Here is a 21,624-nt window from a genome sequence, read left to right as displayed (position 1 = left end):
ACAGTCACGGTAATTTGTGGCCTTATACTTAACTGGTTAGTGTCTTCAGTGGCGAAAAATGCAACTACATTAACCTGCAGTCTTATCTTAGTGGCTTCCCCCATGAAACTAAAAAGCCTGAAATTCAATGACGCACTGGCAGGGGCATGCAACTGTTTTGGTGTTTGGGTCTTAGTCTTTTTATAAGGTTGATGTTATATTTTAACTTTGTCTTCTTTATATCTACACTGTATTCGATTTTTTCTCTACTTATTTTGTTTTATCCATTGTAAATTTGATCTGCGAAATAATAAATGAAATGAAATGACGCTGTGGTTTCGGGCGCCATTATCTTGACCGATTTTTTAATTCGGCAGCACTGAACGCATAACTAAGGCAGGGAACCAGTCTACGATCTTTGTCGACAATCGAAATCATGCCATATCGCCAATATAGGGGGCGGCCTGGTTAGTTTCAGTTCAGTCATGACATTTTCTTGTTAGAGCGGAGGTGAGTTCTTGAGTTTGTTTTCCGTTAAGAGCTATAAACTTCAGAGAAAAATTCTCTGTAGATTTCCTGTACGTCCTTATCGAAAGATTTTGGTATTTTAGTCACCAGTTGAGCTCTTGTAATGCGTGTTGCATTTTGACAAATGGTGTTCTTGAGTAGGCCTTGCTTAATTTAACTTAAGTCTTAGTCCAAGTAAAGTTGGAGGACCCCATGCAGGTATAATGCATGCAGGCAGTTTAAAGACTATTTTGCAGGGGAATTTAGAGGATTTGGAATCGTGGTACGAGCTATTTTGCGTGAAATGAATTAATGGAAACAAAAGCCTATGGAAGGTACTTGAACCCTACTACCATCGCATGTCCAAATGTTAAAAAAGGTGATTTTTAGGGTCCAAGTTACTTGGACTAGTTCTTGCATACAATGCATGGATGTTTGGTATTTTTGCGTGTTTTATGCACAGTAGCGCATAGCATCGGTCATGCTATTTAGTGTCAACACACTCAAGTAGTGTCAACAAAGCGTCAACAACTTGAAAATACCCTCTACAGATTTAAAAGTCGTTTTATTATATTTTAGAGACACTAACACTTGCCACTGTATAAAAGTAAAACAAAATTTGTTCGCGATGTACAGGGCCGCCATCTTTCTTTCCTCTGCCGTCCACGTGAAAAAAAGATGGCGGCCGGTCGGACTGCACAAACAGGCCCGACTTTGTCGCTCAACTATCATGTCAGGTTGATATAATACTGTACATAGAATTTGATATTTAGCATCCTAATTAACACTTTACATAAAAATCTTTGCATTAATATGCTTGAATAACTTGTTGACGCTTAATAGCATGACCCCATAGCATGGCCACACATCAGTCCAAGTAACTCTACGACAGCACTACCTGGGGTCTGGACAACTCGACAGTTTGCCAACTCGACTTAATCCAACTCGACCGTTGAGACAACTTGACCGTCTGTGCGTCAAAAGCCAAGACAAGTCGACTGTCATGACTGCTGAGACAAGTCGGCCGTAGAGACAAATTGTCTGCTCAGGCTAGGCCTAGCTGCACTAGTGTTGCTGCAGGTATGCTGTGCTATCAGCAGCAACACTAGTGGGGCTACGCTTAGCTATGTTGTCTGTTAAGACATGTGAAATTCAAATGTTCAAAAGTCAAATTAAAGCTATTTAATATTTACCAGCACTATTGGCTTCATACTAGGCCTACACGCTTTTTTTACTAGCACTATTGGCTTCATACTAGGCCTACACGCTTTTGAAACTTTGTGCACTGTCATGGTATTTAGTTGGAGATGAAAACCAAGCTGGTGTCCAGAAAGTGGGCAGACATTGGACTGAGCGGGGCAGTGCCGGAGAAGGGAAGATGCTGCGCTGCTGCACCGTCTGTCAGCTTTCTGAAAGCTTTGCCACTCCACGTTATTTCAAAGATAGTTGCAATGTCACTTGATCCACACTATGCTGAATGCTTCGAATGGGTAAAAATATCTTGCACCCAAGAAAATAAAACATGTAGGAGGCATGTGGCCTAGTGGTTAGGGATTGTAGCTTCGGATCATAGGGTCAGGGGTTCGAATCCAGCTGGTGGCAGCATGTTGTGATCCTGGGCAAGTCACTTTACTCCTATGTGCCTCTTTCCACCAGGAGTAAATGGGTACCTGTGAGGGCAGACACAGTTATGTTTGGCCGTTTGCGCCGAAATGGCAGCATTGGCTAGTATACTCCCCAGTGATCTGAGATGGTTTCAGGAATGTTCAGATGATGTGAGCCCAATGTGCAGGGATAATGATAATACAGCACCTCGGAACAGTTTACTAGATACATGTAGATGGCACTTAACAAGTGTTGTTACATTTTTTTAAAATGTATTATCTCACACGGTCGAGTTGTCTTTATGTGTACATGTATGTCAAAGTCAAATTGTCTTAATGGACAACTTGGTAAACAGTCGAGTTGTCCCACCGATCAAGTTGTTGCAACAGTCGAGTTGTCCCACCGATCAAGTTGTTGCAACAGTCCAGTTGTCCCACCGATCAAGTTGTTGCAACAGTCCAGTTGTCTGAAGTCGAGTTGGCAAACGAGTTGTCCGACATCCTATGAGCTGACAAGTCGAGTAGTCACAAGGTATTTTGCCACTTACTGTGAAAACCAATCCAACTTTACAATAAACAGGTGGTGAAATGAGGGACCTGGTGACTATATGGTCACAGATGTTAGTCAGGCAATTGTCCTAATGTTAAAAGAGATGATTCAAAGGGTCTTAGTCACTCGGACTAGCCGTACACATGCCCATATAAATTATAATAGGGCTTAGTTCTAATTAAAACTCACTTGAGTTGTCTGACATCCAGCAACTAAGTTATAGGCCTAGGCCTAGACGTACATGTATGTGCTTTAGGTTTACGATCCTGCTATGATAGCATATAAATCATGGCATGCTTTTAACCATTTTAACTGCCAGAATTGGTGAGAATGTCACATTTTCTAGTGATGTCCGCCCTAAAATGGAGGTTTTAGTTGTTTGAAAGTAAGACTTTCCTAACTGCTACTTAGGTAATTTTTGGCATACATGTAAAACACCAGAAGGAATGTTGCATCCTGACTCTAGCAGGTTGTGTACAAAGTCTTTGGGGAATCAAGAAAATCTGTTATTTCCTATTAACAAAATTGGAAATCTTTCTCAGTCCCAGATTCATGTCTTCTCAGCATTTTTGTAGTGACCCACCTTCATTGAGATGAAATACAATGTACATGTATGATGAAGTGGAAGGAGGGTGCAATAGTATTTCCTAAGCAACTTGTATAAGTTGCAAGAAGTTAAAAAATTGAGTTAAAAATATTTCATAGGGGTGCCCTTCTAAAAGAAAGGATTGCTGTCTGAGCGCCATTCTTACATGTATATTAACAAAAAAAGGTGGCATTCCGGTGATGTTTTATATCAGGCAACTGGACTTCAACATAAAGAAGTTTGACTTTCTTGCTACACGAATAGGGAAAGGGCCCCCCACCCCCATCAATCATTATAGCTTTTATAGTTCTGTACATGTATTTCCTTAGTTACTGTAGCTTGATAATATAGTCTTGTCCCAAGACTGGTTTTACTGTTTTGGCCCGTACACCGTGCAGGCAACATGCTCTGGTGAGCACAGCCAAATAGCAGTAATAGTAGAGGGCGCTATATTCAAAAGAAACAACCTGCCACCTCATACGCAAAATTACCTTGAATAATTGCTCATGTGCACTGCTGAAAACCGCAGTTGGCATGGCGTGCTGTCTTCGGCAGTGCATATGCGCATTAGTATACGAGAACTTGAACGCATGTGGTATGCTTCGAATTTTTTGGGTAAGCCTGCCAGCTTCTACAAGACTGGTTTTCTGGCAGGTTGTCTTTTGTGAACATAGTGTCGTCTACTGGAAGTGCTATTCGGCTGTGCTTTCCAGCGCATGTCGCCTGCACGGTACACTGGCCAAAACAGTAAAACCAGTCTTGGGGCAAGACTAACATACATGTACATGTACACTACATGCAGGCTCTTGTGTACAGTTTGTTTTAAAACACCTCACCCACAGATTCTGTATCTTGATTGGCTGAAAGTATGTCATGTGACGCTTGCTAGTTTTACTATTTTTATACCACCACTTCAGAAAGACTATACTACATGCAGCCTCATTCTGAAAGAGAACTATACCAGTAGCAACCAAAGAACTATATCCTTAGCGACGAAAGCATAGGTGAGTATTTCGGCTCAAAGCGAACAACATTGGTTAATGAATGTATTCAAACGTTGCTGTTCCGCTTGGAGTTCTTGAATTAAATTTGATGAATGTAAATTCCAGTTTGGTGTTTCATTACTGATTCTTAGCTTAAATTTTGCAGAATTTGTGGGGAGGTTTTATAAAACAAATAGTGACTGCTTTATCTCACCCTACAGTAAAACTACCCTCCCTCGATGATTCATGGAGTGTTGTATTTTGCCTCGGGAAAATAGAATGCTCCATGGGTCACCTCGGGAGGCTAGTTTTACTATGTCACTCAAAGCAGTCAATATTTGTATACTATGTCCCTGTGCTGGGTACTATGTGGTGCATGTGGTGCTGTTATTTCCTGTAAAGTTTCTGTACAAAGTGTAAACTGCTGCATTGGGTCACTGAATTTTTGTGTTATGTCCTGGCTGTGAGCTGAGCTGGACCAGAGAGGGCACAGTTTTCCTAGCAAAGTAGACTCCTTTGGTGGGAGCTGCACTTTGCTGGTTGTTAAACAACTATGAAATGCATGCATTACGGTCACGTTGCTACCAACAAAATGAACACCACCCACCATCATGGCTCTTTTCAATCGATGAGAGGGTGCTTATGCTCAAGGCGGATGGTTATGGAAGCTGTAACCCAACTTCCAAATTCCGCTTTCACAGCCAGTGTTGTAGTTGAGACCAGTTGGTCCAAGACCAAGACTGAGACAAGAATTTTCGAGACTGAGACCGAGACCTTTAAGAGGGACCGAGACTGAGACCAAGACTTAGACCACCAAGTGCACGTAATGCCAATTGAAGTAAATAAAAAGACAAGTGCATCTAGTACTATGCGTCTTGCTTATATTTCACTTGCACTCTGCAGCCAACAATAGATTGGAACTTTGAATGACAATGTACATGTACGTATAATTCTTATGAACAGTCCCAGTATTTATTCTCAGAAGGATCCTAATTTATTTTGATGGGTTTAAACTTCAGTTTTCAATCAGCAATTCCAACTTTATAGCCAGTGTATACATGTATGATGAAGACGTAGGCCTACCTGTACACATATGCAAATTTTTGAGTGCCTAGGCCTAGTATTTTGTCACTAAAACAAAACAAAAACACAACAAAAAATAAAAGGAAGGAGTCCACCCCCAGACATCTCTGAAAATGGAAGCCCCATCAGCGTGGCGCCTAAATTGATAATGTTACTTTGTGCCTGGCTCATGTTGTGAATAAATGCCGAACTTGTTCCACAACATTCAGATTTTCGTGTTGTGCCGGGGACAAAAATGCGTATACAGCAGACTGTTTTCTGTTCCTTGCTTTAATGTCAGTGTTCTCTTTATGGTCTCTGTAACCAAACTTTATTACCACAGATTTGCTGAACGTTGGATTAGGGATCTTTGTCGTTACGTGTATTTAATTATGCAAGGCAGGCACATGCCCAAGGAATTGACAGTTGCCCCAAGTACACGTCATGCCCTGCATATCCCACTGCATGTAGTTCATGTCGATAATCCATTTAAAGAGTGAATCTTTTCTTTCCTGGCGCAAGCTGCAAACTATGTACAACATACACACATGGTCATGCACTGCATGCACATTGCCTTTGGCTGTGTGTGCGGTACTTGTTTAGTGGGTGATAACCTTCCAGCATGCAGTCCAACCTTACCGCAGTATAACGATTTATAAACAGAATTGACAGCATGATCCACGGTACTGGCTAGCAAATGTTTCTACTACATATGTAGTACCAAAGGGATAGGACAACGTGCTGAAGAAGGAATGCGGCAAATTTGAAGGGATTATAAATTTGAAGCGAACACGAAGTACATTGTAATCGATCGATATTATGACAGGTAAATGCTGCATATTGTTAGTCTTGACCTGATACCAGCCATAATATTGAGACCAAAGAGGACCAAGACAGAGACCACAGCTATTAAGACTGAGACCAAGACCAAGACTGGCAAAAAGTGGTCGCAAGACGAGACTGAGACTGGCCTCGACACCTGCAACACTGGTCACAGCATTGTGCAGTAACCACAGCCAATCTGAATGATACATGTAATTTGGATTCCACTAAGCCAGCAAGGTGCTATGGTAGCTCGGTCATTACTTGTGCTGCTTTCAATGAATCTGGGTTCAAGTCCAACAACCATCACCGTTTTTTTTCAGTGTTTTGTTCTTTTTGTTCATTTTTTTCTGTCAAATCCTATGTTTACTTTCATTAGATGCTTTTCTTCACTGTTATAAAAGTCACGTATGGAAGCTTACACGTTGGACATGTGTTCCAGAAATATTTTAGCATGCAAAAAACCTGTAATCCTTACGAAAGGAAAAATCGCTCTCTCTCGGTTTTTCAAAAGAGCATCAGTGAGCAATTTGAAAAGAAAGAATGTGATAATTGTGATTTTGTGAATGTTTCAATGCTTTTTGGAAAGCCTTAAATGTGTTTTTAGCCACGCTTTTTCTCATTGTTGATGTGAGACTATGATGTGAAAGATGATGACTTGATTTTGAGTGTTTTAAGGTGAAAATTGGATTTGTTTTCATTAATTTGTTCATTTATTTTTTTTGCCAAACAACATGTTACTGTGTAATCACAAATTCAATATATTTCAGCATAGTCCATTTTGCTTTTCTTTAGATGGAGAAAAGAAAGCAAAAGCAAAACATGCAGGACAGTACATGGACTCCAAAAACCAGACTCAAGTGCAGATATTGTGACAGATCCTTCATGTTTCCATCAGTTTTGGCACGCCATATGCGAAAACACAGCAACGAACAGTCAAATAGATGCAAGATTTGCAAAAGAGGGTGAGTACAGATTTTATTTAGCATCAAGGCAGTGCTAAAAATGCTGTTCTGTAGTTTGCAAAGTGTCACTTTTAGCACAGGTCTGTCGACCTTTTTGTATTTCACAGTCCAAGTACATGTATATTATGGCTTTCCACAGTTGACAGCCATAACATCATGTTATAACTGTCACCTGTACTGCCAATGCATGTCATGCATTGTTTATTCAGTAACTAAGGGCTACGATATGTGTCCAGGTGTGTGAAACTATTGTACATGTGTAGCAGGGGTAAGTTTAGGCAGGCACAAGCATTGAACTTGCCAATGAAACGGATTTGTACTTCTAGAGTAAATAGGCAACAACAACTGAGGTATGGTTGTACATTGTACCCAATACAGGTGTATTCTTTTAACCATATCACAGTGGTTTAAGACCTAGACATTCGGTCTGATCTATGTTTTTCAATTTTCAACAAAAACCTCTTCATTAGAGTCTGAAAATCAAGATTTAAGTGTAAAAAAAAATTATTTTAAAATTTCATGTTCTGTTTCTGAGATATACCAGTTTTAATGTTTAAGCTTACACAAGTAGCAAATAAAAAAGATCCACATTTTGTTTCAGTGTGAAATATCTGCTGAGGCAAATAAAACTTCGTTTAAATATAAAATATTGCTTTTTTATGTTACCTAGATGTACCCCTTCGAATAGTGTAGAGTATGATATGGGTTGATTCTTGGATGATACGGTAACATAACATTGAAAAAAGTCAACTAAAATAGCACAAAATACATCTGTTTAAAAATATTTACATTTATGATAAGACATTTTGAAGAGTACCTTCTAGTACCCATGGTAGAATGTCATAAATTTGTAACGTATCAAGAGAATAAATATCCCTTGTCAAGGTAAAATCACGGTAAATTTGCGGAAATGCCCCTTACGCCGTAAAAGACAAAATTTCGATCAATGTTTTCACTAGAAATATTGCCGATCGCGCGCGAACGAGCGCCCTCTGTTGACATGAATAGTCTGCAAAGTTCAGCAACACGTGCCTGTACATTTTCTCTCCAATCCCACACGATTTGTACGATGACATCGCATTGAATATTAAAGTGCCGAAGCCAGTTACAATTTTGACGAAGTGAAATCTCTTGAGTTGTGCTTTATTCGCCCATCTACGATGAAATGATATCATCTTGCCACTGGTTGCATGGAGTGTGAGATGCATTGTTGAGGAAAAGTCTTGCACAAAAAATTACAAAGGAACAAAGTTTTATTTTTTTGTAAACTTGACCGGGATGGTGTACAGTATGTGAGCAGAGAGAAAAGGGTAAACATTGTTTTAGCCAAACAGAGGTGTTTTCTCAGAGGAAGCCAGATACACAGGTACTTTCATCTTGGACTGAATTTTGTCCTGTCAGAAAAAAACCCAAAACAAACAGACAAAAGGTAATTGAGCTGTCATTGTGATGTAGAGCAGACATTAATGGCTATATCATAACTCAGTAGAGCTTTATTTCCCAACCTGAAACAAACCCAAAGGTAGCCGTCAGACTCCTTATAAGAACTCCTCAATTTGCAAAGCTACATATTTCACATTTTTCTGTCTTCAATGGCCAGGAAGATGGAACTCTCTAACGGTGAGATTTGGAATAAAATAAAAAGCACCCATAAAAAGTGCTTGTACAAATCACTGAAACCTTCCTTTATTCTTTATTTAACCCTAAATCAACAACAAGATTGGTTTGATACCACAGCGGTACAGCAGAGCAAACAGTGCAAATATTTTATGCAAACACAGCCAAAGAGGGCGCTATGTATAAGTAGCGCCCTCTGTCAGATTTTGCTCCTGTTTTTGACCATTTCGGTGAAGTCTCTGGTTTAAATCTTTTCAACCTAGTTTTCTGTATTTAGAGATGATGTTCAAACGTGTTTGATAAAGTTTTTAGGAATTCCGACCCTTCATGGTCCCAATATCTACTGATGTCTGGGTCAAATATGGTTTTAAACCACTGTGCATATGCTACCGAGTCTAAATTGAAGTTACAGGACGAGTTCCCAGGGGATTTTGAAGATTTTCCATTTTCAAAATTCTTCAAAAATTCATAACTTCATTTACTGGACATTTATACCCACATGAATGACTGTCTGGTGGCTACTCTAACATGTCTAATCTGACAGACAACATCTATTGACGCCCGAGTATTTCAGCCAGGCCTGCCGCCTTGTAAAGAGAGCCCAGATTGTGCGGTGTTGTGTATTTTTCTTTTGTTCCCAAAACTGGCTCAGTGTGCTGCTGGCGTCTTTTCAAATGCGACCAGATTAGCGTGCAGCAGTATTGTATCGCTCATTGCTGGAGAGCTTTTGTCCCTGGTTGTGATCTATTCACACTGAATGCCACAAATAGTGGTACACTGTTTCAAAATAATGATACATTACCTCCGCTATTGACAACTGAAAAAAATGTTGGCAATACCCAGCAGCCCGGTCTTTTGTTCCGAGTACGGTCTTTTGTTACAAGGCCCAGCTCCTTTGTCTGATTTTGGGTACCCCGGCTATGCATACAAACCTAAGGTCTCCAGTACAGGACACCCCAGCGCAAAGTGGTTAACCTCCCAAAAAGCCAGGGGAAGGGGAGAGATCCACGTTTTCTCTGATATTGTGGCAATGTGTTTTGTCATTATCATCATGGAGTCTTTCTGGTACTGAAGGATTCCTCCAAAGCGCCCCATGCACTTGAGCTCGTGAGCCTGGAGAAACCTGTAGAGAGAAACAATGAGACGAAGTTGCAGTTTTAGAGGTGGGAGGAAAACCCCAGAAGAATGATCTGGGTAAAACCGACAAAATCAGGTACATGTAGGGACTGATAACTCAATTTACATGTAGACCGAGCTGGGAACTGAACCTGGGCTACTGAGGTGAATGGCGAGGAGTTCAAAAACCCAAATAAACAGGGGTCTCATAGAGTACCAAAGTGAATATGTCACACACACAATTGTGTATGTAAAAGACATTTAGTACATGAACCAGTGTGTGAACCAACACACTTGCTTTTGTCTCATTCTTATGTACCTCTGGGATTGAGTTACATGTAGTTGTGTCGTTGCACTGTTTTTCTCAAATTTAATGGATGCTGCCAGTGAGGTGACATGATGGCAACATTTTAAAAAATACTTATGTTTAGAAAGGTTTGAATAAGACAAATGGCTTATGTTATAAAATCCATGTAATACAGTAAGTGCATATACATGAATGGAATATCTTTGTTGGTCATGTATGTGCATTTGTTATATATACATGTATGTAATATGTACATTTTTCATAGAATGTTAAATCCCATTAACTAATTTGGAAATGGCATTATGGCAGTAATAAATACTTGCTGAACAAATCTACAAGTATTAACTTGTTTCAAATCTTTATAATGTGACTCAGGAACTCTCATTTGCATTTTAAAAACCCTGATGCTTTGATTGAGAAAATGTTGGTTGACATTTAAAAGTGCCTGAGGAGTTAAATTCATTCATGTTAAGATTTTAAATGAAATGTATCTGCAATATAATTAGTACTTGAAGAGTACTGAAAAAAGTGCATTTAAAAATTCTAGAGCTTTTTGGGGGTTTGGAGCATGTTTTTCATTTGTCAGTGCTTGTTTTTTTCACTGAGACTTTCCTCTGTAAACTCAGGGAAAAGTGAACAGTATGACATATGCCTAGCATTCAGTGTGGCATTTGACAATATGGAAGCTTTGGTACCTTTTCCAGTAATGTTTACAAATGCAAGAAGTCATGGTTGACTTACGAGAGTCATCATTTGGGACGAAGTCACAGACATTTATTCAGGAAGAAATTGACATTCTGGCAACAATTTTATGCTAAAACAGCTGCTGCATCAAAGCGACCTTTTGCCTAAGATAAAAATCATCCTCTCTTTAGAGGTGTGAAAATACACTGTGGACTGATGGAGTTTTAGATACAAGTAAACCCTTAACCCTCAAAGAGCTGGACTTTTATCGACCATCTCACAGTCAAGAAGGCTATCACAATCACGGCTTTCCTCATGCGTGATATTTTTAAAACTTGGTATGCACGTAAAGACATTCTTCAAGAGTAAACCTATGGAGTTTCACTTCAGTCAGGGGTTTGGTTTATAATTTATAAAACGTTCACATCCTTGTGTGCAAGCTTGCATGCACAGAGCACGCGTCAGTTGGAAAATTCAGTACTTTGGGTAAGTTGTCTCGGATGAAAGGGCATTTCATGAGGAGGGCATGTTGTTGGATATTCATAAAATTGGTGTAAAAATTATTGTGCCTGTAAGTCATTATTGCAAAAGCTCCTGAATGCTCAACATCAAGTAAAAAGAAACTGCACTGCAAAAATATTGGAGAAATTGTGCTGGGGTGGATTCGGGCTCTTTTAGACATCAAGGTAAATGTCAAGATCTTGTATGTACATGTACGTGTATAAAAGCCAAAATACTTTAAAGAAGTGGACAGTGCTTCTCTCACACTTCCCTGGAAGCTTGTAGTGCTGGAGAATATGCACTGAGAGGAAAAATGATACCGGTAGTTTCTAGATAAAATGCAAGGTCGAAATACAAACATTTGGAAATACTCCAAAGGTTGGTGTGAATCCACTTTTAACTTTTCGCTGGATGGATGGGAACCAGTGGACTGTTTGAAGTAAACCATGTCCTCTCTTCACTTTCCCAGCCGTGATGAATACACATGTAAATGTGATAACTCATTGAGCAGGTGCATTTCTTTGTAATCCAGTAAGCTTTCTGCGCATTTGGGCAGCCTCTTGGAACCGTTTGATGGTTCTCCATTAATGAACTTTTGAATGGATTGCAGACCTCATGCCTCATCTAAAGGGGAAGGCAGGACTGCATTAATAATGCGTGAACACCTGACATGATGTACATATGTCATTCTCCTGCATCAGAGTATTGATACAAGGGCCAGCACCTGGAATTTGCTGTGCCATATGGTGCTTGCAATGCCAAGCAAGCTGCTGCTGGCTCAGAGGCAGGTCACGGCCAACCTGTATATTGTAACCGTCAGTTCTCTACCAGCATGCAGCTGCATTGCAGTTCATGAATACTTGCAACAAGAATAACATTTATTTCTTTTTTTTTAAATCAATATCATGAGGGAAATTAAAGTTGGCTTTTCTTTATACATGTATTGGCTCCCACTCTGGAAAGTTGGGAATTTCTTTTTTGGGGGGGGGTGAGCTGCATCATGTCATCTGTCGTGTGTTGATATGCAGAACTTCAGTGTGGGCACAGACCTATTTAACAAGGTTGTTGAAAGAACCGTCCATAATGCAAACTCAATGGCATAGCTGGGAGAGGGAGGGAGGCAACTGGCCCTCCTGTGGAAACTCTTCCTTGCCCTTGCCCCTCCTCTCTGAGAGGAACTTGACTACGCCACTGTTTACTACTGTATTTCATTTACACCGCTCTTCCCAAAAGAGATATTCACACGTTGCTACCACAGATCTTCACTTAATTTGATTTGAAAGACATACCCTGTGTCTGTGAAGGTCATTGAACCCTAGCCTACAAAATACTCAGGAAATTTGATGCATTTAATTTCAGATTTCCAGACAAGGCCAGCCTCTCTATTCATGTGACCTCCCATGAGAGTGGGTCTCAGCCTGCAGAAAGCGATAGCGTTGAGCTGGCCAAGAACTTGCACATGCAAAACCCCATGCAGTGGCTGCCTCCCCTGGAAGATCCAGACTCCCAAGAGGCCAACCAGTCACCAGACGAGGTCCAACAAGACACACAGTCATCACACCAAAGACAGGAGGACACTGCCATAGGAGACCAAACCAGCGCAAGCTCCAGGTCCATGCCCTTTCGTAGTCAACCTGTGATTGATTTGACTTCAGCAGAAGGGGACCGCCTGATGAAAAGAGTAGGTCCCTTTGAAGAGGAGTCTGCCGAGAGAATATTCGGTCAGACACTTCAGCAATGCGGGGGGAACGGGAAGCAGCCCAGTAGAAAAAATATGTTGAAGACAAGGGTTCAAAGGGAACCTGGGAGTTCTGTTAATGCCCCTGGCACAGCTGAGACCTCAGGGTCTGCATTAGATACTCAAGCCATTCCAGCCAATAGCCAGCGGGGCCATTTTACCCTGTGTTCAGATGGCAGAGCCCTGAAGTGCAACTACTGCTCATTCATGTGTCGTCGGACCTGTGGTCGAATGATCAAACACCTAAGGGTCCATGGCATCCGGTCTAGGAACCAGTGCAAGTCCTGCGGGCTTGGATTTGTCACCAGGTCAGAGCTGCAGAGCCACCACAATGTTTGCCAGCAGTCGTCCCTCGCGCCTCAGTGCCCTGAATGCGGAAAGACCTTCTCCTTTCGCTCCCTGCTGCGGCAGCACATGAACACCCACCTCAACAAGAAGCTCTACAGGTGCAATAAGTGCCCTATGAGTTTCACATCGGCTCTGACCTGCCAACTGCATTTGCAGAAACAGCATGCAAGCCCAGTGGTAGTTGGGCAGAGCAGTGTGCACCTGTGTAGTCTCTGCCCTGAGCAGTTTGAGAGCAGAAAGGACTTGGACAGGCATCTCAGGGTGCATGCCGTCGAGAAGACCTTCAAGTGCACTCTCTGTAATGAAGGTTTTTCATCAGCATCTACCTGGTGAGACTGCTTTGTGTGGGGGCTTGCTTTAGGAAAAGGAAAAAAATTTCAAGGGGTGTGTTTCGCAGATTGATAACTGACATCATTATTAGCAAATATATGATCAATGTTTTGGCTATTTAGTGCATTGTATTACAGCAGTATTAAAGTCCTGCTGTAGGTTTTGTACAATATTATCCGTACATGGAATAATACGGTACATTGTGTGAAAATTAGTTTGAATTTTCAAGGAGCTCACTGTATAGGCTTTCATTTATATTATTGATATTTTGTGTCTTGCTCCCAGGTCCACTCATATCCGCACTGCACACAGAGCAACAAACTCAAATGATAAAGATGAGACTTGGTCACAGTCTTTCAGGGTAAGATCCGCTGTGACATCCGTCTCTGAGATGTCATCCATTCCTGTCTCAAGACCAGTCATGTCCATGCCAATTGTGGTTTCAGTAAGTAGCCAGAGCAAAGGAGGAAGTTACACGTACAGCAAGGTAGTTGATGAGCCTTCCTTGGTCCAGTCTAAGATGGTTGATGGACCTTCTGAACTGACGGCAGGTTCACCCGAGCTGATCGATGATGGCCTAGACCCAGGAACCAGTGGACTGGTTTACATGAGGAAAGAGTTAAACCCCGAGGTTGACAACAGTCACGGCAGTATTGGAGGGCCATCGGTGCTTCGTTCCTGGTCTGTCAGTGAGTCCTCTGACCCAATGGCTTCATCTGAGTCAGGAGGTATTCAAGTGGTGGAAGGTTCCCAACACTCTTCAGGTAGTTCGCCCTTCTGTTTGAAGAAGGAAGTCTCCAAAGAGGAGGATGAGCACCTTAGCATTTTAGACATCAGTAGGTTAGAGGTTAAAACTGGAAGCACGAGTCAAGGTCAAGAGGAATTGCCTTCCCATAGGTCCCAACAGCAGCTTGAGCCAACCTCGACTGCTGCTGAGAGAGAGGTATTTCCAGTCCACCACCAGCACAGCAATAGTCAGTATACAGCCAGAAGCAGTGACAGTCACCAGAGACTACTGGATGTCGGCAATGTGCTGAGGAGTCCTTCACCGGAGGGAAGTTACGGTAGAAGCACCGATGACATGACAAATGCAGAGTCACCATGTCGAGCCACAAGCACCAGGAGATCACTGGATACCTCAGATAACACTCCTGGATCGTATCACTGCAACTTCTGTGACATAACCTTTGGGGATCCCATTATGCATTACCTACACATGGGGTGGCATGTGACTGCAGATCCCTGGAAGTGCAACGGCTGCGGTCAGGAGTGTGTGGGAAGAGTGGATTTCTTCCTACATCTGTATAAAGCTGGCCATAATTGAACCTTACCAAGGAACTTTGCCTTAGGCTGACTGTACCTCTAGGTACCTGTACAGTGCAAGCATGTTTTTGCGATCACAGTAGTTAGTCATTTACATGTCAATTGGTCTGCTTACAATGTACATGTAGCTGTAGATACAGGAATAAATACATTTGGCCAATGTTAAGCTGGGCTTTTGAAGCTGGTAATGACCCAAGCCAAAAGCAAGGGTCATTATAACTGCTTCCAAAGCCCAGCTTGTCTTAAATGGACCAGCCATTCATAAATACCTTTTTGTGTAATCTAGAAAAAGTCGCCCCTAAAGTTTGTACTTAAACGTAGCTATTTTGCCATTTTGTGTGCTTTTTTCCTATCCATGTTCACGGACCTGCGTCAAATGATTAGATTCTGTGTCTGTCACTTCATACAGTAAACCAATTTAAATGACCTGAACCAGATCATGGACCAGATTCAAATTGCCATTAGTGATCAAGAGGGTCATTCAGCTACAAACAGAAAGCACAATTCAAAATTCATCAACATCTGAAAATTGTATATGTCGCAGTAACAAGAAGAACACTTTCACATGGAATTGGATTAAAAAAAAGAAATACTGTAACTTAATAATTTTGGTAATTGACTTTTTCAGTTGTCATGTACATTAAACAACTCTACGTGGTGCTTATAATTATGTAAGTATGTGCTCGTGCTTCACATTAACTTGTTAGGCTTGGTCAAGAAGTTTACAATTATTGCTCTGTTTTGATGGTTTTAAATTACAATTCATTTAAAAGTAGTTTTTGATATAATTCTCTTACTGAAAGTCTCTTTGGGCTTCAAAAACCACACACTTTTGGTGTAACATTTTGGTTTCTTAAAAAAATTTTGATAATGCCTGCTGAAAAGTGATAATGCCCGCTGTGTAAATCACTGGCTGGTACGTGGATATGAGACAGTTTAATCACGTCTGATTGGTCAGGAGTCTGTGTGCACAACGTGCCACTCGTGAACCAAGTTTATTGAAGAAGGAGATTCTATTGGACAACTTTCAAAAGGAACATACACTGTACCATAAAATGGATGGGGGTGTTCAGGAAAATGAAAGTAAAGTTTTAGAACAAAATGGTTGGAAATCCAGCATATGTTGATTTCTTTGACTCACTGAATAAAAAGGTGTTTATGAATGGGAATAAATACATGTATGTGCTTAGCCAGTTTTAAACTAACGTTTGAGACCTTCCTCAGCAGAATGAACGCTGATAATGCTCTCACCTGTGGCTCGGGCATTAGTCTTATCCATTCTACTGAGCCAGTCTTAAATGCACTAAGACCTTGCTCTGCAGAATGAACGCTGATAATGCTCTCACCTGTGGCTCGGGCATTAGTCTTATCCATTCTACTGAGCCAGTCTTAAACGCACTAAGACCTTCCTCAGCAGAATGAACGCTGATAATGCTCTCACCTGTGGCTCGGGCATTAGTCTTATCCATTCTACTGAGCCAGTCTTAAACGCACTAAGACCTTGCTCTGCAGAATGAATGCTGATAATGCTCTCACCTGTGGCTCGGGCATTAGTCTTATCCATTCTACTGAGCCAGTCTTAAACGCACTAAGACCTTGCTCTGCAGAATGAACGCTGATAATGCTCTCACCTGTGGCTCGGGCATTAGTCTTATCCATTCTACTGAGCCAGTCTTAAACGCACTAAGACCTTCCTCAGCAGAATGAACGCTGATAATGCTCTCACCTGTGGCTCGGGCATTAGTCTTATCCATTCTACTGAGCCAGTCTTAAACGCACTAAGACCTTGCTCTGCAGAATGAATGCTGATAATGCTCTCACCTGTGGCTCGGGCATTAGTCTTATCCATTCTACTGAGCCAGTCTTAAACGCACTAAGACCTTGCTCTGCAGAATGAATGCTGACAATGCTCTCACCTGTGGCTCGGGCATTAGTCTTATCCATTCTACTGAGCCAGTCTTAAACGCACGTTTAAGACCAGCCAAGCACATATTTATTCCCTTTTGAATACATTTCAAAATTGTGACTTCACACCAAATATAAACTGGGGAAAGCAGACATATTGTACATCAACTTTTCAGGCATTTGGCAAGGAGAATACTTTTATTGCTAAGGGAATGAATATGTGATGCTTATTGGGAGAATGAATGTCCATAATGCCCATGCTAAAGGTGAGGGACATTATCAACATCCATTCTCCTGAACCAATCTTAAACATTTAAGACTAGCCAAGCACATAATGACTACTCTGAGTGGTAAAATTGAATCTGTTGAAACAAGTTTTGAAAGTTATAAACTTCCAGTGATTTTATTCAACAATTTGACTTCACTTTTTTTCAACGCCCCTCTTGTTGTGGTGTTTCTCTTACACACACTCACAAAGCATATCCTCATATGGAGATGGGCATGCGCTTAGTGCATACCGCATGATGTGGCTCACAGCAAGCCAGTGTTTCATCAGTCATTTAAGAATGGCCATGTGACAGGCTCTGGACCAATAACATCACTCCAAGCACTGAATGCAACGCACATGTAGCCTAGAACTGTCATGTACATGTTTACTTGTATATAGGGGCTATGTTTGTTGTTGGCTGATGTTTTATTAGCCATTAAAACCAGCCATGTGATGGGCTCTCGACCAATAGGAATGGGTAGACTGTCTCAGGTATGTATGAACAATTAATTTTGCAAGCCCATTTGCTTGAAAGCTGTTGATATCTGGATGATTTGGGTGTGGTGGGTTTGAAGCAGTCTGGCTAGGGGAGGAACAACATGGACTTTTCCTGAAGTTATTCTCGATAATTTTATGTTTAAAGGAAGGAAATGAAGATCAAAACTCAATACTGTACATAATCCATCTGTTTATGTTAAGAACCTTGATTTACATGTATACTATTAGCAAGCAATGGCAACTTGGAGGAGTCATTTGAAAAATCCTGAAATTTTCCTGCAACTGGACATGGGGGCGGGAGACAGACACTTGTTAAATGGTACCTGCTGGTAGTTTGGTTGAAATACCAGCCCGATCATTCTTTCTCTGTTGTGGGGTATATTTTGTCTCAAGTCCAAAGCCACCTCTGATTACACAGCAGTATTTAGTACTTTATGTACATGTGTCAGTATTTTCATGGTATTTTAACTTGCATTGCATTGTATCATAGAGCAGCACATGTAGTTCTGATATGTTTGGGTATGTGTGTTTTATGGAGTTTACTCTTTACCAGTAATACTAAATTTTCAATTAGTAGATGCATTGAAGATTTTTGCAAAGAAACTTAATAGAAGTGTTGAATTATCAAATGCAATTGCAAATTTAGCATCTTGAGGAAGGGATAATGCAGCTCTAAACAGTCCACAATCCCTCAATAGGGGAATGATCGAGGACTGTGTAGAGTTAATTAAGCTACTGGCTTTATACTAGAAGTGGATTTACATGTAGGGAAGTAGTGGTTTGAGAAAACCGTTGGTAGTGCATACATGTACATTTGCTCTCGGCAACAGAATTAGCTCAGCAAACGCAGTGAAAACAGAGAAGAACTGAAAAAGAACGTTTACAGATGTAGTTTTCTTTTATTTGAATTTGATGGGATGACCCAGGACTTGATACAGTAGCTTTACTTGATAACTTAGGATGGTGGAAAATGAATTTACAGTGACTCAGATGGTTTTTTGTAAATTGTTTGTGCTCTACAGCCGTAAAGAAAAAGAGGCTTTGACAACCTAGCCACTGTCATTTCATTTTCTCCCCTTGAGTCATTTAGCAAACCTACACTCATATGACTAGTAGTTGGCCTTATATGGGTCTGGCACCTTGCATGCCATATTGTTCCGGTTTAACTCTTGCCAAATCTACCGTGTAAAGTTTTTTATATATGAAGGAGTTGGTTTTACTTGTCTTTCCTGCCCCCCCTTTGGCCTGCCCCATTTTTAAGCTGACTTCCCGTTTCTATTTTCTTGGGGTTTATTGGCCTCCAACCAGGTATTGACATATTTAAAATGTCAAAATTTCCACCCTTACGAGCTAGGGTAACATAGGATATTGTATATGTATCCTGCTTGAATGTTTGGGGTTTACCTCTATCTTTTGGCACCATTTTCTTTGTAAATGGTACAAAGCACAATAAAGGGGGCAATGAGTTACTGTTATGTTTCCCAGATGATTTGACAGTTTTGGCATGCCTTGAACATTCCACAACCAGTTCATGTATGTGAATAATTGTCAAAACAGCCAGTGAAATTTTGTTCCATCCACTTTGACTGAAGAGGGAATAAGAATTTTGAAAGAACATGGAAAGCTCTACTGTTTCATTCAAACCACAGCTTGCATGCTTATTCAAAAGTACAAAATGTTTCTTGGTATTTAAAGAAAGAAATGTATAACCGTCTGGGAAAACCTGCAAACGTGACTGACCTCCGTAATGTGTTGTGTCAAATACATGTTGAATATATAAGAGATTCACTTCAGTAGAAATGTAACAAAGACCAGAAACCACTCCTGATGTTGTAACACAGTGCATTACTTGATCTCACCCTCTCATGAGATCAAAATTAATAAGTTGAAACCTTTATTACAGTTTTGTACTTTCCACATCAGTGTGCTGCCTGCAGTATTAATGTATAATTAAAATGAGTATTTTCTCCAAGTTTTCTTAACTGCATGAAAACAAAGGAATGTCCACACTAGGCATGTAACGTGTGTGTGTGGGTATGTGTGTGCAGGCGTGCCATACATGGTGTAGACCTCTACACAAAAGAAGTCCACATAATGTAGGGTGCGATGGCGTAGTGTGGACTCGCACACGTCCACACAATGTTCACCCCTCTCTGAAAAACAGTTTCAGAGGCATTTTGGGGTCAAGGTTATCGGTGGCAAAATGAAGAGGAAATCACCATCAAAACTCAAGCTCAAAGGAGTTATCCTAGTTGGAGAAAAATGAGCATTTTCCTCAAGTTTCCTTAACCACAGGAGAACAAAGGAAAGTCCACACTTCATATGTAAAAATAGGTATATTTGTGTGTGTCTGGGTGCAGGGGGTGGCCCCAAACCTGCCCTTTGGATCTGCACCTGATGTTAGTTTTATGCGTGCCTTGTGTCACAGAAATCATGCTAAATACAAGGGGACAAAACGTGCATGTAGATTTAGAAACGTGAGACTACAGGAAACCAGGCTGCTGGCCAAAGCTCAAGAGCATGGGACCATTTCTGTTTGTTAGACAGCCATCATAAATTCTAACCCATCCACAGTAGTGGAAAGCACAGGTGAACTACGTAACTCAATTTTTGTATGTTAAGGATCTGTGCAATAGCATTTTTCAAATGAAAATGAGTGCTTTGTTCAATATTAATGTCCCATTTACCTTTTTTTTTCAGTCTTGCCATTTCTAAGGTTGTATCAGATATGATCATTATTGATACTTGCTATAAAACAAAATTGGAGGAGGGCTGGCTTATTGCTCACATTTTGGGCCTTTTGGGCCAATACAATTAATTTCCATGTTCATGACCAAAGCAGTAAATACTTATATCATAAACATCATAGAGCTTTTGGGGAGCATGATTGCCTTCAGCGTGGTCGAGTGGTTAAGACATCTGCACTAGTAAGCAGGAGGTTGTGGGTTCGAGTCCCACCCGAGTAAGCTTGTGAGGTTTTTTTCGCGAGCTCTCGGACAAGCACTGAGCATACAGTGCTTATTAATATACGTTGGGTAAGGGCAAAACCTGTTATATAAAAGTGGTCAGTTCTCTTTATATAAATGTACAAAAATGGCCTTGCCCACAGTGTTGTAACAAAATAATTTTTCTACGAGTCAGGTTTGTCATAAGTAGTTTTTCCACAAGTCAGCTACCATGACAATGTTTTCCAAGTAGCAAGTTAATAAAATAAAATGTACGTAATAAAATTACCCATATCTACAGAATTGTTGTTTAAGCCTATCAGATGTCATTATTGACAAGTAATTGTACTCCTTCTTGTTTCCTATGCTGTTTTGCTAAACAGGTCTTTACCATATCCATGTGATATTCCTTACAATTCCTTAGATACTTTTTATTGTATTTATTCCCAAAAAGTTGGTTTATATCAACTAGTCAAATTTGATCAAGTACCAAGTCATTTTTCATTCCAAGTCTGAAGTTAAGTTAGCGATACTGCTAAGTGCTAGTCATCAGCATCAAAGTGCGTGCAAAAATCCCAAGCCTGTTGAGCTATAATTAGTGCCCGAAACAATGCCCATGTTTCAACATTGACTTGGTCACAGTAAATGGAGTATAAACACAGCTCTCGAAGGGTTTCCCATTCACAGGCTTCGATTCACTGATTTGACTGTAAAATTCCTAAATTGGCACTTTTAAGTTAAATACATGTAGTACATGTTCTACGATTGCATTCAGACATTTGAACTTTATTTTGCACGTGATCAATTGATACATTTTAACAAATTTCAACAAATTTTACTCAAGTTATAAGCCCAACGGCCATTCCGGGAGAAATTTGAAAGCAAATTATGAGAATAAGAATGCAATACACAAGAAAAATCCAACAATTTTTTATATTACAAAAAAGATTCAAATTTGTAACTGAAATTATCCTTTTTTCTACCTT

General features: G+C 40.6%; 1 protein-coding gene across 2 annotated transcripts; it reads left to right on the top strand.

Annotated features, from left to right (window-relative positions):
- The first annotated feature begins 424 nt into the window (after positions 1–424).
- LOC110983472 (uncharacterized) lies at positions 425–20,941 on the top strand. Of its 2 annotated transcripts, XM_022242755.2 has the most exons (5): positions 425–489; positions 4,144–4,230; positions 6,889–7,058; positions 12,643–13,698; positions 13,985–20,941. In XM_022242755.2, the coding sequence occupies exons 3-5, from the start codon at positions 6,889–6,891 to the stop codon at positions 15,021–15,023; spliced, it is 2,265 nt and encodes a 754-aa protein (XP_022098447.1). In that variant the 5' UTR covers positions 425–489; positions 4,144–4,230; the 3' UTR covers positions 15,024–20,941. The 2 variants fall into 2 exon arrangements, with proteins under 2 accessions (XP_022098447.1, XP_086990893.1); XM_087134767.1 differs by lacking the exon at positions 4,144–4,230 and having other exon boundaries at positions 440–489.
- The last annotated feature ends 683 nt before the right edge of the window (positions 20,942–21,624 follow it).

This window comes from Acanthaster planci, linkage group LG03 (assembly GCF_054643075.1).
Source record: "Acanthaster planci isolate LZ-2023a linkage group LG03, COTS_SCS, whole genome shotgun sequence".
NCBI lineage: Eukaryota > Metazoa > Echinodermata > Asteroidea > Valvatida > Acanthasteridae > Acanthaster > Acanthaster planci.
The sequence above is the reverse complement of the archived record's forward strand: the minus strand, read 5'-3'. Positions and strand labels throughout refer to the sequence as shown.